The sequence below is a fragment of the Polypterus senegalus genome, chromosome 8 (genome assembly GCF_016835505.1).
Source record: "Polypterus senegalus isolate Bchr_013 chromosome 8, ASM1683550v1, whole genome shotgun sequence".
Taxonomy (NCBI): domain Eukaryota; kingdom Metazoa; phylum Chordata; class Cladistia; order Polypteriformes; family Polypteridae; genus Polypterus; species Polypterus senegalus.
In genome coordinates this window covers 156,688,531-156,705,339 of record NC_053161.1, presented here as the reverse complement: position 1 = coordinate 156,705,339, position 16,809 = coordinate 156,688,531, and the positions used below count along the sequence as shown (strand labels likewise).

Genomic DNA, 16,809 nt, shown 5'->3' with positions numbered 1-16,809 from the left:
TAACTATTCACAGTGGCTCCAAAATCCGTACTGACCCCAACTCTCTCTTCTGTTTCTTTTTCTGCGCCACCACCACCGACTCAAAGCATCATGATGCACCAACATTGATGGACTGAAAGCCTGAAGTCTACGTGACCATCATCATCAGGTCCTTCCATGAAAACCCTAAATACAAAGAGAACTGTTTCATTTATGTTAGGTAGAATGCCCAGAGGGGACTGGGCGGTCTCTTGGTCTGGAACCCCTACAGATTTTATTTTTTTCTCCAGCCTTTGGAGTTTTTTTTTTGTTTTTTCTGTCCACCCCGGCCATCGGACCTTACTTATTCTATGTTAATTAATGTTGACTTATGTTTATTTTTTATTGCGTCTTCTATTTTTCTATTCATTTTGTAAAGCACTTTGAGCTACATTTTTTTTTGTATGAATATGTGCTTTATAAATAAATGTTGATTGATTGATTTATGGTATTACATCAATGTGCTTTACTCTAAATTTGTTAATACTGTTTACTGATACTTTGGTTAGTGCCTAATTTGAGTAATACTGACATCTAGTGGACTTTTGTGTAATTTACCAATAAGTTTTATGTATTCTTTTTATTGTAGACCACACACAAATACAGGTGTATATCTACAAATAAATATGGCAATATCATTCTGAGCTGCTGTGTGGAATTCTCTGCGTCATTTAACAGTGTCCTGACCGACACTCTATACGCAAAATAATCATTACCTTAATTAATAAAAATGGGGTTTACCCTTTTTCTTGATTATTTAATTCTAATTCAATAAACAAATTAAGAATAATAACTTATTTTTCTTAAAATATAAACATTTTTATAACTTATTGTATAGTTACCGCTTCATAATAAAGCATACGTGGGTTCGGGTCCCACGTCCACCCCCTGTGAATTAGTCTGATTTTTTTTTTTTATTAAACAGCAAATTCCAGCGTGGACCGGAAGCGAGCAAGGCGAGAACACTAGTAAAGATATATCAAATGGAAACGTGCATCTTGTTTTATGTCTATAACAAAAAAAATATTTGAGTAACGATTTCAACTGTTTTTGTAGTTGTTGATGGCGGGTTTAGCGGTTTAAATTTTTAAATATTAAATTGATAAGGTGGAATGTGTTCTTACTTTGAGTGTTAATGTGTTAGTAACTGGGATTGTGCCTCTATTACTGGAAGATTGCAATGAAATGAAATGATACATACTGGACAATTAAGGAAATGTTTTATTATTGCACTGTGGTGTGACTAAAAAACTTTTTACTGATCACCTGTCCGGACCTTGAAGATGAGTTCACGAGGGACGGATGCTGTTGTTAAAAGCAAATGTTTTTTCAACAACAGGTCCAGGGACCTCATGTATAAATGGTGCGTATGCACAGAAATGTTGCGTAAGAACATTTCCACGTTCAAATCGCGATGTATAAAACCTACACTTGGCGTAAATCCACGCACTTTTCCACGGTACCTCATGCCTTGTCGTACGCAAGTTCTCCGCTCGGTTTTGCAGACTGGCGGCACCCAGCGTCAAAGCAGTGCTACTGTTCTTGTGTGGTTACTCTTTATTTTCCTGACGCGGCTTTATAAATACACCGAAACTAACCGCATATTGTTTATTAGTGTAATGCATCTGATTGTAATTAACTTGTAACAATATAATGGTCCAGGGAACAGCCATAGTATTCCAAATACCATAACTGCTTTAGCGTTGTTACTCTCACTTCTTCTTCTTCTTCTTCTTCTTCTTCTTCTTCTTCTTCTTCTTCTTCTTTCAGCTCCTCTTGTTAGGAGTTGCCACAGCGGATCATCTTTTTCAATATTTCTCTCACTGCACCACTCAGAGTATTTATATCACTGTATCTGAGTGTGAATCACAGCAGTAGCTGATCGGAAAGAGAATTATCGGTATACAGCTTCAAGGACACGCTGTCTTAGCCACTGCAAAATGTTTTAAAGCCTTTCCTGTACGGACCTCGCGGTTCAGAAACAGAAACGATATCATTTATAAGGTGAAATTCAGCAAAATATGTTTATTAAATTATACAGATAAAACTTTAACTCCATTTAAATAACCTATATTCTTCACTGGGAGTGTCGTTAAGAATAGAATAATTAAACATGTACTACGAAGACATTTCAATGTTCTTTAAACGTTTTGAAGAATCGAAGCTAAGCTTACAAATGGCTTAACTTCTATTACAGAGCTGATTGTATGGCGATCGGTTACTTGGGTAAAGAAAAGCACTGACTGCAGTGACGGCTATGCCAATATATATTGAATATAAAACAGAAAGAGAAAATAACAACACAGCTAAAAACACAGCGACAAATTTCGGCAAAAGTTAAATGCTTGTGTCAGCCATCCACTGTGCATAAGCTACCTTACTGACGGGCGGGCGGAAGGAGCCACCGATTCTTCCTCTGCCCAGTGCCACCACAAGCCTAGAGCCGCCCCTGATTGTACTGCTGCAATAAAGTATTTCATCGAAGTGAAACACATGTTTAATAACGTGCTTTAGCTCCTATCATCATGAAAATGATATCACGTATACATCTCAGTATTTTAGTTATTCAGAGAACTGTAATATTACGAATGTAATGGATTCTGTGTCCAGTTGGAGGAAGAGAGCCGGTTTAAGAAACAAGTAGTGATTCACACACATAGATCACATACGAGTAGAAGATCAAATACAAAACAAAGCATTTAACGTGCTACTTTAATTACGATGTGATTTGAGAAACTGGTTAATTAAACAATTTTAAGATGAAGTTTATGATGTTCTACTTTAATGACAAAATAAAATATGTGATTCAAGTGGAAATGTCGAGATTGAAGTTGACATTTCGTGCTTTTTCCCCACCGTGTGCCTTTTTTCTCTGTACCCTAATAAGCTTCCATATGACACTCAGACAGTGTGCTTACAACTCGGCTTTTCACGGCGACTTTGATATGTGACTTCTTTTTTATTTCCGGCACTGTGCGATTTGTGAATGTGAGCTTTCAAGTTTCTCCAACACGCTATGTCACTAGATCAACTTCCTTTTGTTGATTATACCACGGCTTATTTGAACAAATAGTATGTTTTTTACCTTTGCCTCCACTTGGTATTCGCTGAAATTCTTATATTTTCCCTGTGCTTTTCCCATTGTCTTTTCACAGAAGGCTGCACTTAAGGGCAATTTATATTGATTTGCATATTCAAATAGGCGTAATTCTGGGAGGATTTGGGGCGTTACATAATGCGCGTGCACGAGCGTTAAGGCTCATTTATACTTCACGCTCAGAACGCGTACGCGTCCGCATCATGGCTGCCACGCGTTCCCAGCGTTCATTTCACGCGTCCTCTGAGCAGGTCCTCAGAAATTAACGCGACGCGTGCGCGAGTTGCAGTACCAGCAAAAAGTCGGGGGGCGCAGTGTGCTAAAAGTCGGAACGTGACTTCAGAGTCTTTGTTTACTATCTACATGTGACAGCAAGCCTCTATGGAGATCCTTCGGGGATCGATGTGCGTGCTTTGCTGTTTGATGATTGGTTCAAAGTGTTGAAGCAAAATGCCGACATACAAATGCATTTGTGGTGCTTTTATATTCAAGCGTCGCATATTCCCGATCGTAATGACACGATACATTTTAAAAGTCTCACATACCATCTTTTGTGTCGTCTTTTTAAATTTTTTTATTTTTGCAACTTAACAACAGCAACATAATGTATAGCGTTATATTTGAACCACTGAGAAAAAAATAAAGGACACGGTGAAAACGTGTATTTTGTGATTAAAGTGGAAATTTCGGCTTTAATCTCGAATTGTCCACTTTAACCTCGTAGTTTACTTTATCATTAAAGCAGACCGTCGTAAACGTCATCCCAGTTTTTAATCACTACGAGCTTCTTGGACCTGACAGCTGCTGCAAGCAGCAAAAGATCACCACACAGATCAAATTAAATGTATGATATTCCAACTCTCTGCACATTTAGAATCTTTAGATTCATACTTGATATCACTTTTATGATGAAATGCATTAAAGTGTGTATGTTACATTTTACATATAATTTCATTTAAATAATGAATACTGTTAATAATTACACACATGGGGGTGTCACAGTGGTGGAGCGATAGCACTGCTGTCTCGCAGGGAGTTACGTTGCTGGTATTTCCTGCTTGTATTCCACACTGTGCTCCAGTTTCCTTCCAAAGATAAGCAGATTTGGGGATTTGGTGCCGCTAAAATGACGCTAGTGTATGCGAGTGCTTGTATTCACCTTGCAATGAGCGGAGACCTCGTCAAGGGATTGTTTCTCAGTCGTGCCCAATGCTTGTTGGAATGGACACATCCCTGGATTGATGGATTTAATCAATAAACATCCTTTTCACAGATATTGTGGTAAGGTGTTATCGGAATTTAATAGGTGTTTTAGGCAATTCACAACACAGAGAAGCCAAACATGTTCTCACCGTGATAATATCTCACACTGCCACCTGGTTGACTCCTCCAGATTTACGTAAAGAACGTGCGCAAGTATAAACACTTCAACGCTTGTGTAGCAGGAGCGTCCGCTGCAGCATGCGTCGCGTCGCGTGAAGTATAAGGGCTCATTTATACTTCACGCGACGCGACACATGCATATTTGTAGATGCATATTTGATTACACCTACTTAAGTTTTATCGACATTTATCTAACTCTATACAGTATTTATTGTTCAATTATCAGAATGTAGTTTAAGTTAATTTGTTTTGGTTCCAACAGATGTTTTCTTTTTTTCACATCTTCGCGCCCCCCTTTTTGTTACTTCGACCCCTACAGGTTGAGAACCATTGCCTTATTCAGTGGAGGGGTTCATGGACGTCAAATGGCAATGAATAGAAATGGAATAATGTAAATACGTAAGCTGCCGTCCGCAATTAGACATCGCATTTGGATGGCGATTTTGGTGATTCCCGAACAGATCTCTTATGCGATCCTTCCACAGTATTTCTCAAAATTATTTAGTTCAAATTGGTTATAAAGATTTCAATTCTGATCCTTTTTTTTTATTATTGTTAATTTTGATGAGTCTTTAAGTCGGATCGAACTCGGGCTAGCACTACGTTCAGAATTTGAAAAGCAACCACCTTAGTTAGTTGAGCCATTGACGGCGTCATTTCAATGTAGCTATTTCGTTATTTTCGTGCTCCACAAAATATTGTAAAGTATTAATAAATGAAATATTTCAATACTTGATCGAATAATAACAACTGATTTAAGGATTTCACCTTTTCTTCCTCAAATGTGCTTACCTATATCATGGCAAAGTACAGGGATAAATCTTTATTTTCCGTCTACTCCATTTTAATTAAGCCAAACCAAAGAAAACATTTAAGGCTATTAAATGTGATCTCAAGAAAAGATGAGGGTTAATTCTAATACTAATAACAGGAGCGATTATAATGATACAGTGCAAAGGTAAATACTAATTGAAAGAGCCGGGAATCCATGCGTAAGGCGTCTTATTTTAACTCTTACTATCGTATAGTGCATTCTGCTTGTCGGCGTTAGTTATATATATATATACAGTAATCCCTCGCTATATCGCGCTTTGACTTTCGCGGTTTCACTCTATCGCGGATTTTAAATGTAAGCACATCTAAATATATATCACAGATTTTTCGCTGGTTCGTGGATTTCTGCGGACAATGGGTCTTTTAATTTATGCTACACGCTTCCTCAGTTTGTTTGCCCTGTTGATTTCATACAAGGGACGCTATTGGCGGATGGCTTAGAAGCTACCCAATCAGAGCATGTATTACATATTAACTAAAACTCCTCAATGCTATAAGATATGCATCCCACGCGGAGTTTGATTGTTTGCTTGTCTCTGCCTCTCTCTCACCCTCTCTGACATTCTCTGCGCCTGACGGAGGGGCTGTGAGCAGAGGTGCTGTTTGCACAGAAGCTGTGTGCTTAAAAGATACTGACGCTCCTCTAAAAAAATGCCGCTTTATTGCGGTGCTCGGCATATTTAAAAGCACACGTATTGATTTTTTGATTGTTGCTTTAATCTCGCTGTCTCTCTCTGACGTTCTCTGCGCCTGACGGAGGAGATGTGAGCAGAGGGGCTGTTTGCACAGAGGCTGTTTGCTTAGATACTAACGCTCCTCTAAAAATGCCGCTCAGTTGGAGCGACCGCTTCCTTCTGCCCAACCGAGTGTCAGCCAAACACTCCTGCTTGAGCTCACTGTCCAGCTACCTGCCTGCGAGCACGCACTCACTCGCTCACACCGGTTCTTTCCACACTGCTTCCTGCTTACTTCCTCATTCCGCAACCTCAGCCTTTCTTTTCTTTTCCCTCCCTTTAGCCGCCTCACACTTCTATTTATGAAGAGGACGTGGCATCAGTAGCGCGCGATTATATATTTAAAACTGGCCTCTTGACGTGAGCTGTGGACCCGCTATACCACAAAGACCCTCTGATTAAGGATGTTTAAAGATAGGTAGTTCTCATCCATCCACTCATTTAATTCGCTAACACAACCTATTAAAGACAACATTAGAGAAACTTCATTTGTTCTAAAAGAAAACAATAACTGGGTGTCATCTGCATACAAGTGAAAATTAACATTATGTTTTCTAATGACAGATGCCAATGGAAGCATGTAAAGTAAAAGGACTGGGGAAAGGAACTCTGACTCACCATTTCAAAAAAGGAGTGGAAGGCAGCCATGTCCAGAATTCACTCGAGCTGCTTATGCGCAAAGCATACAATTTTTCAACTTAAAATCTTATCACGCACATCAATCACATTTATAATTGTCCAAAATGTTTCCAGGGCAAGATTCAATCTGTGATCGTTGGTGTCGCAATCCCTCCTATCCATTTACAGTGGTGTCTTTGATGTACTCCAAGATGGGCTTAAAGTGGAGAAGGACAATCAAAATGTGATTGCCTTTACTTCACTAGCCTGTTCACGTATGTGCCACACTCAAAAAAAAAAAAAAGTGGCCACAATAGTTTGTCTTATTAATGCAATCGCCAAAAGTGAATACTATTTGGTAGACAAAGGGTCCCTGTTGTCGATTGGACCTTGAAAACGAACTGTGGCATGAGCAGTAATTCATGTTTCACACTGAAGTGGTTCCGTCAGGGTTGCAGTAAAGGGACGAACTTCGGCCCGCCCCTCAGACGCAACTTGGACAACAAACTGAAAGCCGTGTGCTCTCATTGCTGCTCCACTTTACCTATTTCACAGGCTAGTGTACAATAGATTGGAGTATTTTACGTTTTAACTGAGAGTCAAGAATACAAAGAACATGACAGTAAGATAGCATGCTGATATGTATTACTACAGAGGCGTAGTAAAAGTAGAGGAAGTTAAAACTTGCTAAATGCAGGCGGCAAGCTGCTTGATTGCAGAGACCGCGCTGTGCGCTGTAGATAGACGGCGGTGCTGTAGATCATTAACCAGACAAGAGTGTGGCTTTTAAAGTAGTTGCTCGGCTCCTAAACACTTGGTACTCTTGTTAAATGTATATTTTGTAAACTGTATTAGGTGTAAATAAGTTATAGAATGGCTGAAATGTTGCGATGAATGGTTGTGTTGTTATACATGTATAAATATGAAACGGGTAGTTATGAAAGTGTGTGAAATATGAAATGAGTAGCATTGAAGATTTTTGCTTAATGCTGATATTTCATACCTTTAGAAATGTTATTTTAAAAAAGGGTTATATAATGAAGAGATTAGTTGTGCCTCTGCATATAATTTAAGACAGCACATAGCTTGATTTAAATACAGTATTTATGTAATCTTTTTGGGTAGGGATTGCTTACTGTATATACATGTGTATGTGACCTTGTTTATTGTGACTCTTGGTGGAATGAAGAGGTACTTTTATGGGAACACACCTGAGAATGTGAATGTAAAATTGTCAAATATATATATATGCAGGGTTAAAATGACTTTATTGAATGTGAATAAAGAGACGCAACTTGGACAACAAACTGAAAGTGGTGTGCTCTCATTGCTGTTCCACTTTACTTATTTCACAGGGCCAATGACCTGGATTAAGTCACCATTGAGGGCCAGTGGAGTGGAGTTCAGTTCCAGGCCTGGTTGACGTAGCTCATCCTTTGGTGGAGGCAAAGTTCGCGTACACTGCGGGATTTGCTACTTTCGTCATTTCTGTTGCTGTGGCCCACTAGTGGGGCCTGTAACACATATCTTGCTCAACTGGAAGAATCCTAGACAACCTCTTTCAAGTTAGTGGGCAACTGATGTTATAAACAACTTAAAATAGAAAAAAAATTCAAATTCTCATTTAGAGGATCTGCTCAAACCTTTAAAACATGGCAGGACCTGATTAATAATATTGAGGAATAAGTACTTATATTGGGGAAAAGGATTTTCTTCCATCTTTTGTACTGTGAAAATTTTATTCTGGCTGTTAGCCTTCCTCTCTTGCTCTTGGGTTGGGTTTGAAGTTAGTTCTGTTAAGCTTGGCTGATTGTATGGAATATTACTGCTTTTAATAAAATCAATAAAAAAGTACACCATGTATACCTTTGGTTCCAAAATAGTTTGTAATGCAAGTTGTTAACAGTTTGTAAGCTTTACCCCAGCAATATCAATGCAAGTCAAGTCCATAAAAGAAAAAACAAAATAATGAAGTTTCTACCTTCTTTATATTATAAAAATGGAGAGAAAAGCCCCAGTCGGGTTAATGGTTGATATACACTGTACACTGTCACACACATGCGAATGGGAGGCTGCTAAAGGGCTATGAGAGTAATTCCACACCAGACCAGGGGGTGGCGGAGTGCACTGACCTTTTTTCTCACTTTTCTGCAGACCCTTCATGGGAAATTCTGCCTGGTCCTGATGACGTCACTTCCGGTTCAAGACCCTTGAATGACGTCACTTCCAGTGAAGAACTCATGACTGAAGAGACTTCCTGTTCCGGCCTTTTTGATGATGTCATGTCCGGGTCTGAACCTATGGAAGAGGACCCTTCCGCTCTCGATGACTTCACTTTCTTTTCTGGCCTTTAAAGCCGCCATATTTGACTAACCTAGTTCAGTTCTGTTTTGGACTCTGTTCTGAGTGTATCAGTGCTAACAATTTAACCTTTTGCAGCCAGGGAATATTATATAGGTGGCTGCCCGAAACCTTTATGACTCTTGTGTCTGCTTTAATCCTATTATCCTTGTTACAAGGAAGCTTCATTTTCTTTCTTGCACCAGTTGGGCCTGCATTAATTAATATAACTGCTCCGTACAAACTGCCAGAGAGGTCAAGGCTGATTTCTGTACACCTTGGCCAAAAGTTGTAGCATCCCAGCTGGCTCATGAAACATACTCACACTCACAACAGCAAATACATCCTTCCCTATTTCAAATATTGACATTAATGTTACAATTAAACAACAGAGTCTACACAACTTATTACTTCCTATTTAAAAAACAAAAACATGGAAGTGTAGTTTCTAGCACCTGAAGTAAAAACCTTTTGAAGTGAGCAGGGTACTCCACCTACAAAACTTCTCACCATACATGGACTTTGACATTTAATGGCATTCACATTTGAGTGACCTTATTGTCACTCAACATAAGTGGCTGACTTTAGCTGTTAAGCAAAGCTGAAATGTCTAGGGCTGTGGTTCTCCAGGGTTTGGTTCCAAAGCATTTCTATTAATCCGGACTCCTAGCCTAGTTAGGTGCGCTGTTTGGATTTGTTGATTGAAAAAATAAATCTGGAAAACTTAAGTCTTGTCCTAAACTAGGACCTCCATGTCAGTAGGAAACGTGTTCAGTACATTTTATTTATCTTCAGAAAATGCTAAAGCAGGGAGCATCCTGTTGTAGCAATCTACTAAATGATAGCACACTGGAAAGATGTCACAGAACAAAAGTCATTCTTATTATTTGCTTCCCCTTGGCCATATTATTCATAGCTATGGACTGGGTTATCATTTCAAAGCAGATGACACTTAACTGCATTTCAATGTCAAAAGAGCAACTTCAGAGTTTTCTCAACTCAAAACTTGCCTCAGTAAAATTAAAACCTGGATGGAGCAGAACTCTTTAAAATTAAATTGCAACAAAACTGAACTCCTGCAAATTTGCACTAAAGCGCTATTTAAGAAAATGAGCTCCTTCTCAGTCACTCTTGACGGTGATCTCATCAGACCTTCTTTTGATGCAAGGAATCTTGGTGTCATTTTTGATTCCTCCATTTCTTATTCCTCCTACATAAACCACATTAAGAAACTTTCTTACGTTCAACTCCATAACATATCCCGTGTTTGCTCATTCCTCTCCTTTTCTAATGCTGAGAAACTTGTCCCTGCTTTTATCACATCCTGTATTGATTTCTCCCTTTCTCTTACATGTTTGAATATAAAATTCTATTAATAATCTGCAAAGCTTTAAATGGCTTACACCGGACTACATCAGTAACCTTCTAAAGCACTAGGCTCCTTTTCACCTACTAAGGGCCTCTGATTCTGGTAATCTTGTTGCACCTCACACTAACCTGCACTCTATAGGTGACAGCAGGGCCTTCTGCTCCATATCACCCAGACTTTGGAATAACTTCCCGAAAATAATATCAGCCAACTCCATTCATTCTTTTAAAAACCTTAAAACTCGTCTATTTAGAAAGACTTTTAACTTAACATTCTGCCCTTTCAGCTTACCTCTTTGTCCAGTGGCTCAGGATAAATTTGTGTGTCTGTTATATCAGAAATTAGGCTGTTAAGATTTTCTTTTAGTATTGAATTTAGTATTTTATTCTGGTTTATTGTCCTTTGTTCTATTTAATGCTTTATGATGTGTCATTTTTTTTATTCAAGAAAAAAAAAAAAAAGTTATATAGCCTGCTGTTTTTTTCTCCAAGACTTTGTGAAGTGCCTGGCGCATGGGAAAGGTGCTATATAAATAAAATTGGACACCTGAGGGCTGTTCCACGAAGCGAGCTAATAAAATCGAGGATTATTTGTAATAGCCTCGCTTGAGTTAGCCTAACAGTTCACTTCAGGCTTATTGAGTTCCACGAACAAAATTCAGGTGTATTTAATCTCCGCTAATTCAAGCCAAGCTTGATAAGCGAGGCTCGTGCGCGTCCACGCAATAAAAAAGGCAGCCTTGTTAATCGATGCTGGATAAGTAAGAATGGAAACTAAGGAAAGAGCTGCGTTTTTTTCGCAGGCGGAGCAAGAATTATTATTACAAGCCTATGAGGACTATAAAGCTGTAATAACTAGAAAGGGGAACACGAGCTGTATTATCAAAGCTCATGAGGCTGCATGGCAGAAAATAGCTGACAAGTTAAATGCGTAAGAACATGATTTTAGTAACTTTTGTGTTAAGGATGTCAAACTATTTAACAACTAAATGAGAACAGTTTCAAGCCTTCAAAATGTATAGTCATTAAAATTTCCTTTTACATATGCATTTTGTTACCAGTTGTAAGGTACTTTAAGGTTATTTTAACACATTGATAAACAGGACAGCATGTTAATTATATGGGTTCATCTTGGATAAAAAGTGATATATAATTGTAATTATTAATATAATTATTAATAATGCTTGGTTTCAGGAGCAACATGAGTGGAACGAAAAGGTCCTGGCAGCAAGTGAAGAATGCGTCATTATTGGCATACGCTCCTGCTGCAGTATTGCCACATTATGCAAAACTGCACAGGCTACTACAATGTCCCACGCTCTGTCTGGTGTAACTCTGAGATGCCGCAGGCAGTTAAACCTGGATTTTAACTGTCCAAATGTCATTTCAATGTGTGCCCTTGTCTTACAATGGGCATGGTTGAAATGTCTTTCTGCTTGTGTTGCAGGATCTGTATATGGTGTGAGATGAAACGGTAGACATGGGTATCCTCTGTCACCAAGCAGCAACACCAGGAAAAATTCCTATAATGGAAAGTAGACACATTAGACTGTAGTATAATAAACTATAGTATATTTGTGAATTTTAGTTGACTTGCCTTGTCTGAGGCTTTGAGCCAGTGAAGACTCGCGAAAAATTCTAGCATCATGTACTGATCCTGACCATTTTGCCACAATGTTTGAAATTAGATGTTCAGCAGTGCATACCATCTGAAACATTTTAGGAAATGGTAATGACATACATTGCTAATGTTGGACGACTACACTTTCACCTCTTGTATATAAATGTGAGATATTATCAGTACTTACCTGTTTAATACTGTGATATGATTTGCGGTTTATGTAATCAGGCTCTGTTGGACCTGCTGGAGCCTTTATCCTCACGTGTGTACAGTCAATGGCTCCAATGAGGAAAGGTAATGAATATATTTAAAAAGGACTTTAATGCAATGCAAACCTTCCTGATTTCACGGCACACTGTAGCTTTGCTTAAATATTCAGCATCCCCCACACTGTACAGAAATGAACCACTGGCAAAATAACGCAAAGCAACACACAAAGACTGTGCAACCGTAAGGGCTTTAGAGCGACGTGTGTTTTTAGAAATGTAAGGTTCCAATAACTGACACAAATATGCAATACTGTGTCTACTAAATCTACAGCGCTCGTATAAATAATCATCCGCAAAATGCAACGGATCTATCCTGGGCCGAAGTAAGTGTGGAACCTGTTGCCTTAAAGCTCTACTAATGAGCCTCGCTCCCTCATCAACTGGATTATGAATAAATGGCCATGGCCATGGTTATTCATGTAAAAGCCTTCAATGCACTCCTTGTCATTTTATACTTTAAGTAATTAGAATCGTCTGCATGTAATCTGTAATAATTTTATATTGGAGGGTCGATGTGTGCGAAAACAGGAGAGAACAGCAGCAGAATAATCCCAGCCCCGCAGAATGTTGTGCTGTGACATCACATGGCTTGTCCAATCATATTCATCAAGCTAAGATAAGCTTCACAACTAACCTGCCACGGAGCAGGCTTGTCCAAGAGTATATGTTTGCATAGTAATTAAGCGGAGCTTCAGGTTAGCCTCGTTCGTGGAACTGAATTTCGAGAAATTAAAAAGGGATTATCGAAATAAGCCTGGATTTTGAGGTTAGCTCGCTTTGTGGAACAGCCCTCTGGTAGTCAGCCAACTTCTTGTTCACTTTACCTGGTATATGAACATGCTTGACATTAACCCTTATTACTAATATTTTAGTCTGGAAACACCTTGTGCAATACCACCTTTTCTTTTTTTTTATATAAACACTGCAACCCCCAGTCAAATTCCTCCAAGTGCAAGTTAAACAGTTATGGGGAATATTAAGTGGAATACCTGGTGTGACCCATTTAGTCCATTAGTGGGGCTGACACTGTAGTATTCATTTAAAGCCATCTGCCAACTCAATTTTAAGTTGACATTGATCAAATGTAAGTCAAACTACACAGTAATCAGTTAAACCCAACTGAGGCTTATCCCAGAATAGAAATTAAGGAAAAAAAATAAAAATCTTTATTCAGCTACTGTGCTTCACTGTAGGCACAAACAGCCCAATTCAGAAGGAATCTCACACCACTTTCAATTCTGGATGGAATAAAAACCACACTAATTCAAGATGGTGGAACCCACTAGTATAGATCAGGTCATTGCCCTGGTGCCTATCTGTTCCACCATTATATTAGATTTTAAAGATGTCCCCACCAGTTTAATCCAGCTTTGGGAGTCTGAACACCAGTCTTCCATATTGGTTAATTTGTGTCTAATCATTCACTCCAATTCTACTGCAAAGTTACTGTGGATGGGGTCAAGAAATAAAGATAATCTATCAGAGGTATACAGCATATTCTAGTAACCATATAGATGGAATGAACCATCTGGGAAGGGATTCAGCAACATCACACTAAGAAATGTACAAGCACCCCCAGAACAAAAAGTGTAGACATTGTGTATTAAAATTTTATTGCTTAGTATTAACAGAGCCCTTTGCTTTTCTGTAGGCCAAGAATAGTACAGCCACACATGAGACAGCCAGGACACCTACAACAGCACCAAGGATGGAATAGTGGAATTGTGAGCCTGCAAGGAGAAAAGAAAAATTAGGAATGAAAAACTAAACACACTGCAACTCACTAGGCAAGATTCAAAAGCAGTCCTTAACATGGCTTGCATTTACACTGTTCAAACAAGTTACCTGCAGAGACTTCATCTTGCTGGCCAGACAGGGACTGGGATACAGAAGACAGAGCGACCTGCTCCAGAAAAAGAGGGCCAACAGAAATGGTCTCCTTCCATCCAACTGGTGCACTCACTTTACCTGAAAAATACAATTGCAGTTTGTATCCCAGGCTGGACACTACAGAAGTCTTCTGGTGAGGTCACTTACTTGCTCTCCTGGGTCTGTGTTTAGGGGCACCAGAGCCCCTCCTGAAGGGAGGGGGGTTGGCACAGCTTGTGGCACAGCAGCTACAGACAGCATGGTCTCCATCCACTGAGCTCCACCTGAAAGCACAGCCACCAATCACAATCTGCCACCTCATCTGAACAGGTGCATCCTCATCCTCCCAGTCAGTCACTTACTGGCTCAGTGCAGAGTTGTATGAACAATCCTTATTCAAAGGATCAACATTAGCAGACACCAAGGTCACCTTCAGATGGCAGGTAATGAAGATCTGAAAGTAGACATGCAAGAGACTACAGTCACACCTGGGAGCTTCAATGGGATTCCTCCAAAGGAGATGGAAAGAAAGGACTTACTGAACTAGTAGTCAGGCCATAAAACCTGAAGGCATCCAGCTGGAACTGCATTACAGACTGGGCAACTCTGGGGGACACGAACTGGGAATTGGAGCCTGTCAGTTGGCTGTCCAAGAAACACCTGCAATACACAAGAGGGACCATAGCATTGCATTTCCAGACTAAGATCTAATCAGACTATTACTCACACCCACCCATTATTCCCAATGAACGTGTAGGCCGGGGCAGATGCATTGGACCCAGGAGTGGCCACACAGCTGTCCACAAAGACACGGAGAGGCTCATGGTTAGTGCTGTCCACAGACGCTTGAAGGTTAATGAGGTCTCCTAGGAAGAAGGTATTGGATGGACTCGGCCCACTCCAGTCACCTGCAGACAGGAATGTTACAAGGTGTTCAGATCACATCAGTGCAAATGGAAAGTAGGATTTTTAAATGTGTACACCTACTGCTCATTATAACAAGCGAGAATCCCAGAATATCCTCAGCAGATATCGTGGAGGTGTATGGAACCCAAGTGGGGTTCAAGGCATTGCTGCTTACATTGTGTAGCCTTGGTTGGGATAAATTAAATTAGAAAGTGGTGATGAAGATAGCAGGTCTTTGCATGAAGACAAATTCTCATAGTTTGGACCTTGGCCTAGAGTATGTTAATGCTGATGCAGCCATTATGATCTGTAAAGCCAACTACTTGCACCTTACATGTTCTCACCTGTTGTATTGGCATTCAATCTGCACCACAGCTGGATTTGTTCTTATAATGGGAAGACTATCAATTGGAGAAGGATTGTAGTCAAGGGTGAAGGTGTACACTATGAGAGCTCCCAGCATCTAAAAAGATCCAACAATTCAGCCGACTGACAATACTAAACACAGTAACAAAGTATCTTTGTATTGATCTAGTAGGGACTATAGAATCCAAGTATCTGTGGAAGAAGGTTTTAGTCAATGTAGATCTTAAACTACTTGTGGTGGCACCTTTTGAACTTTAATTTTAACCTGAAACTCAACTTTTTTTTCTCCATTATAAACCCATGTTGGATTAAACCTCTGTAGAATACAATCACTGTTAAGACAAGCACAAATTTTGACAGCCAGAAAGGGGCATTTCTATTTAAGCACCATGCACTTAAATTGGTTAGTTTGCAACTAGAAAGTTGTTTATCCAAGTTTGTCTTTTCTAGAGAGGTTTTCAGCCTTTTCGGTCGGTTATGCGATCTCTCTTTCTTGTACTTTAAAAAGTATTTTGTCACAGCTCACAGGAAGACCTATAGGCTGACCAGTTATTGGACTCTACTGGTTCCTTTAAGGGGCTGGGGGATCCCCAGTGTTATTTACAACACTTCTTTAATCACTTGTCTGATCAAATGCTACTCGGGCGGGAAAAAAAAGTAAACGCCAACATTGGCTTTCGTGCTCTGCCACTTTTACCACTCACCTCCACGGTGCTCCCGCAGCCCTGCAGAGGCGCTTCAATCACAAAGGGCTGAGCACCGGCCGGGCTGGTGACGCCACATCCACCCATGGAAAGATCAGAAGGCTGCACCGGCTTTTGGATGCCCAGCAAGTCCGGACTGATGGTGACGATTACCTCGCTGTCGGTGCACTGAGCAGTTACGGTCTGCGGAGCGCCAACTCTCGGCTCAACATATTGCAAGAACGCGGGCTGCTGATGCTTTAGCCCTTTAAAACGGGGCTGAGTAAAACCATTGCAGAAGAAAAAGAGCAACAACACCACGGTTATCTGACCCTTGTCTTTACACCACATTTTTGAAACAACAAAGAGAAAAATCAACAAAACGCGATAAAGGTTAAGGCGCAGCACAGGCTTTATATACACGAATGAAGGCGTTCGACGTCTTAATGTTAGTAACACGTGCGGAGAAAAAGATTGCCAATCAGACACCAATCGCGTGTGAAATGAACAAGACGCTTCAAATACTGAGGTTAATTTCGGTAAGAAGATAATTAAATTAGAATCACAAATCAAGACAGCCGCAAAAGCGTAAAATAATCTCAGGCAATCACTTAACATTTCTTATACGGGGCAAGTAATTCGGGGTTTAATCCCCAGTACAAAAAAAAAAAGAAAAAAAAATGATTTGCTTTCAGAAAGAGAA

At 39.8% G+C, this 16,809-nt stretch overlaps 1 protein-coding gene across 1 annotated transcript; it reads right to left on the bottom strand.

The window, feature by feature from the left end:
- Positions 1–13,878: 13,878 nt before the first annotated feature.
- LOC120533218 (zona pellucida sperm-binding protein 3-like) lies at positions 13,879–16,511 on the bottom strand. Its single transcript, XM_039759993.1, has 9 exons — positions 16,128–16,511; positions 15,402–15,520; positions 15,139–15,242; positions 14,885–15,059; positions 14,691–14,811; positions 14,514–14,605; positions 14,320–14,435; positions 14,128–14,250; positions 13,879–14,012 (listed from the first exon to the last, which is right to left on the bottom strand). The coding sequence occupies exons 1-9, from the start codon at positions 16,455–16,457 to the stop codon at positions 13,894–13,896; spliced, it is 1,299 nt and encodes a 432-aa protein (XP_039615927.1). The 5' UTR covers positions 16,458–16,511; the 3' UTR covers positions 13,879–13,893.
- Positions 16,512–16,809: the final 298 nt, after the last annotated feature.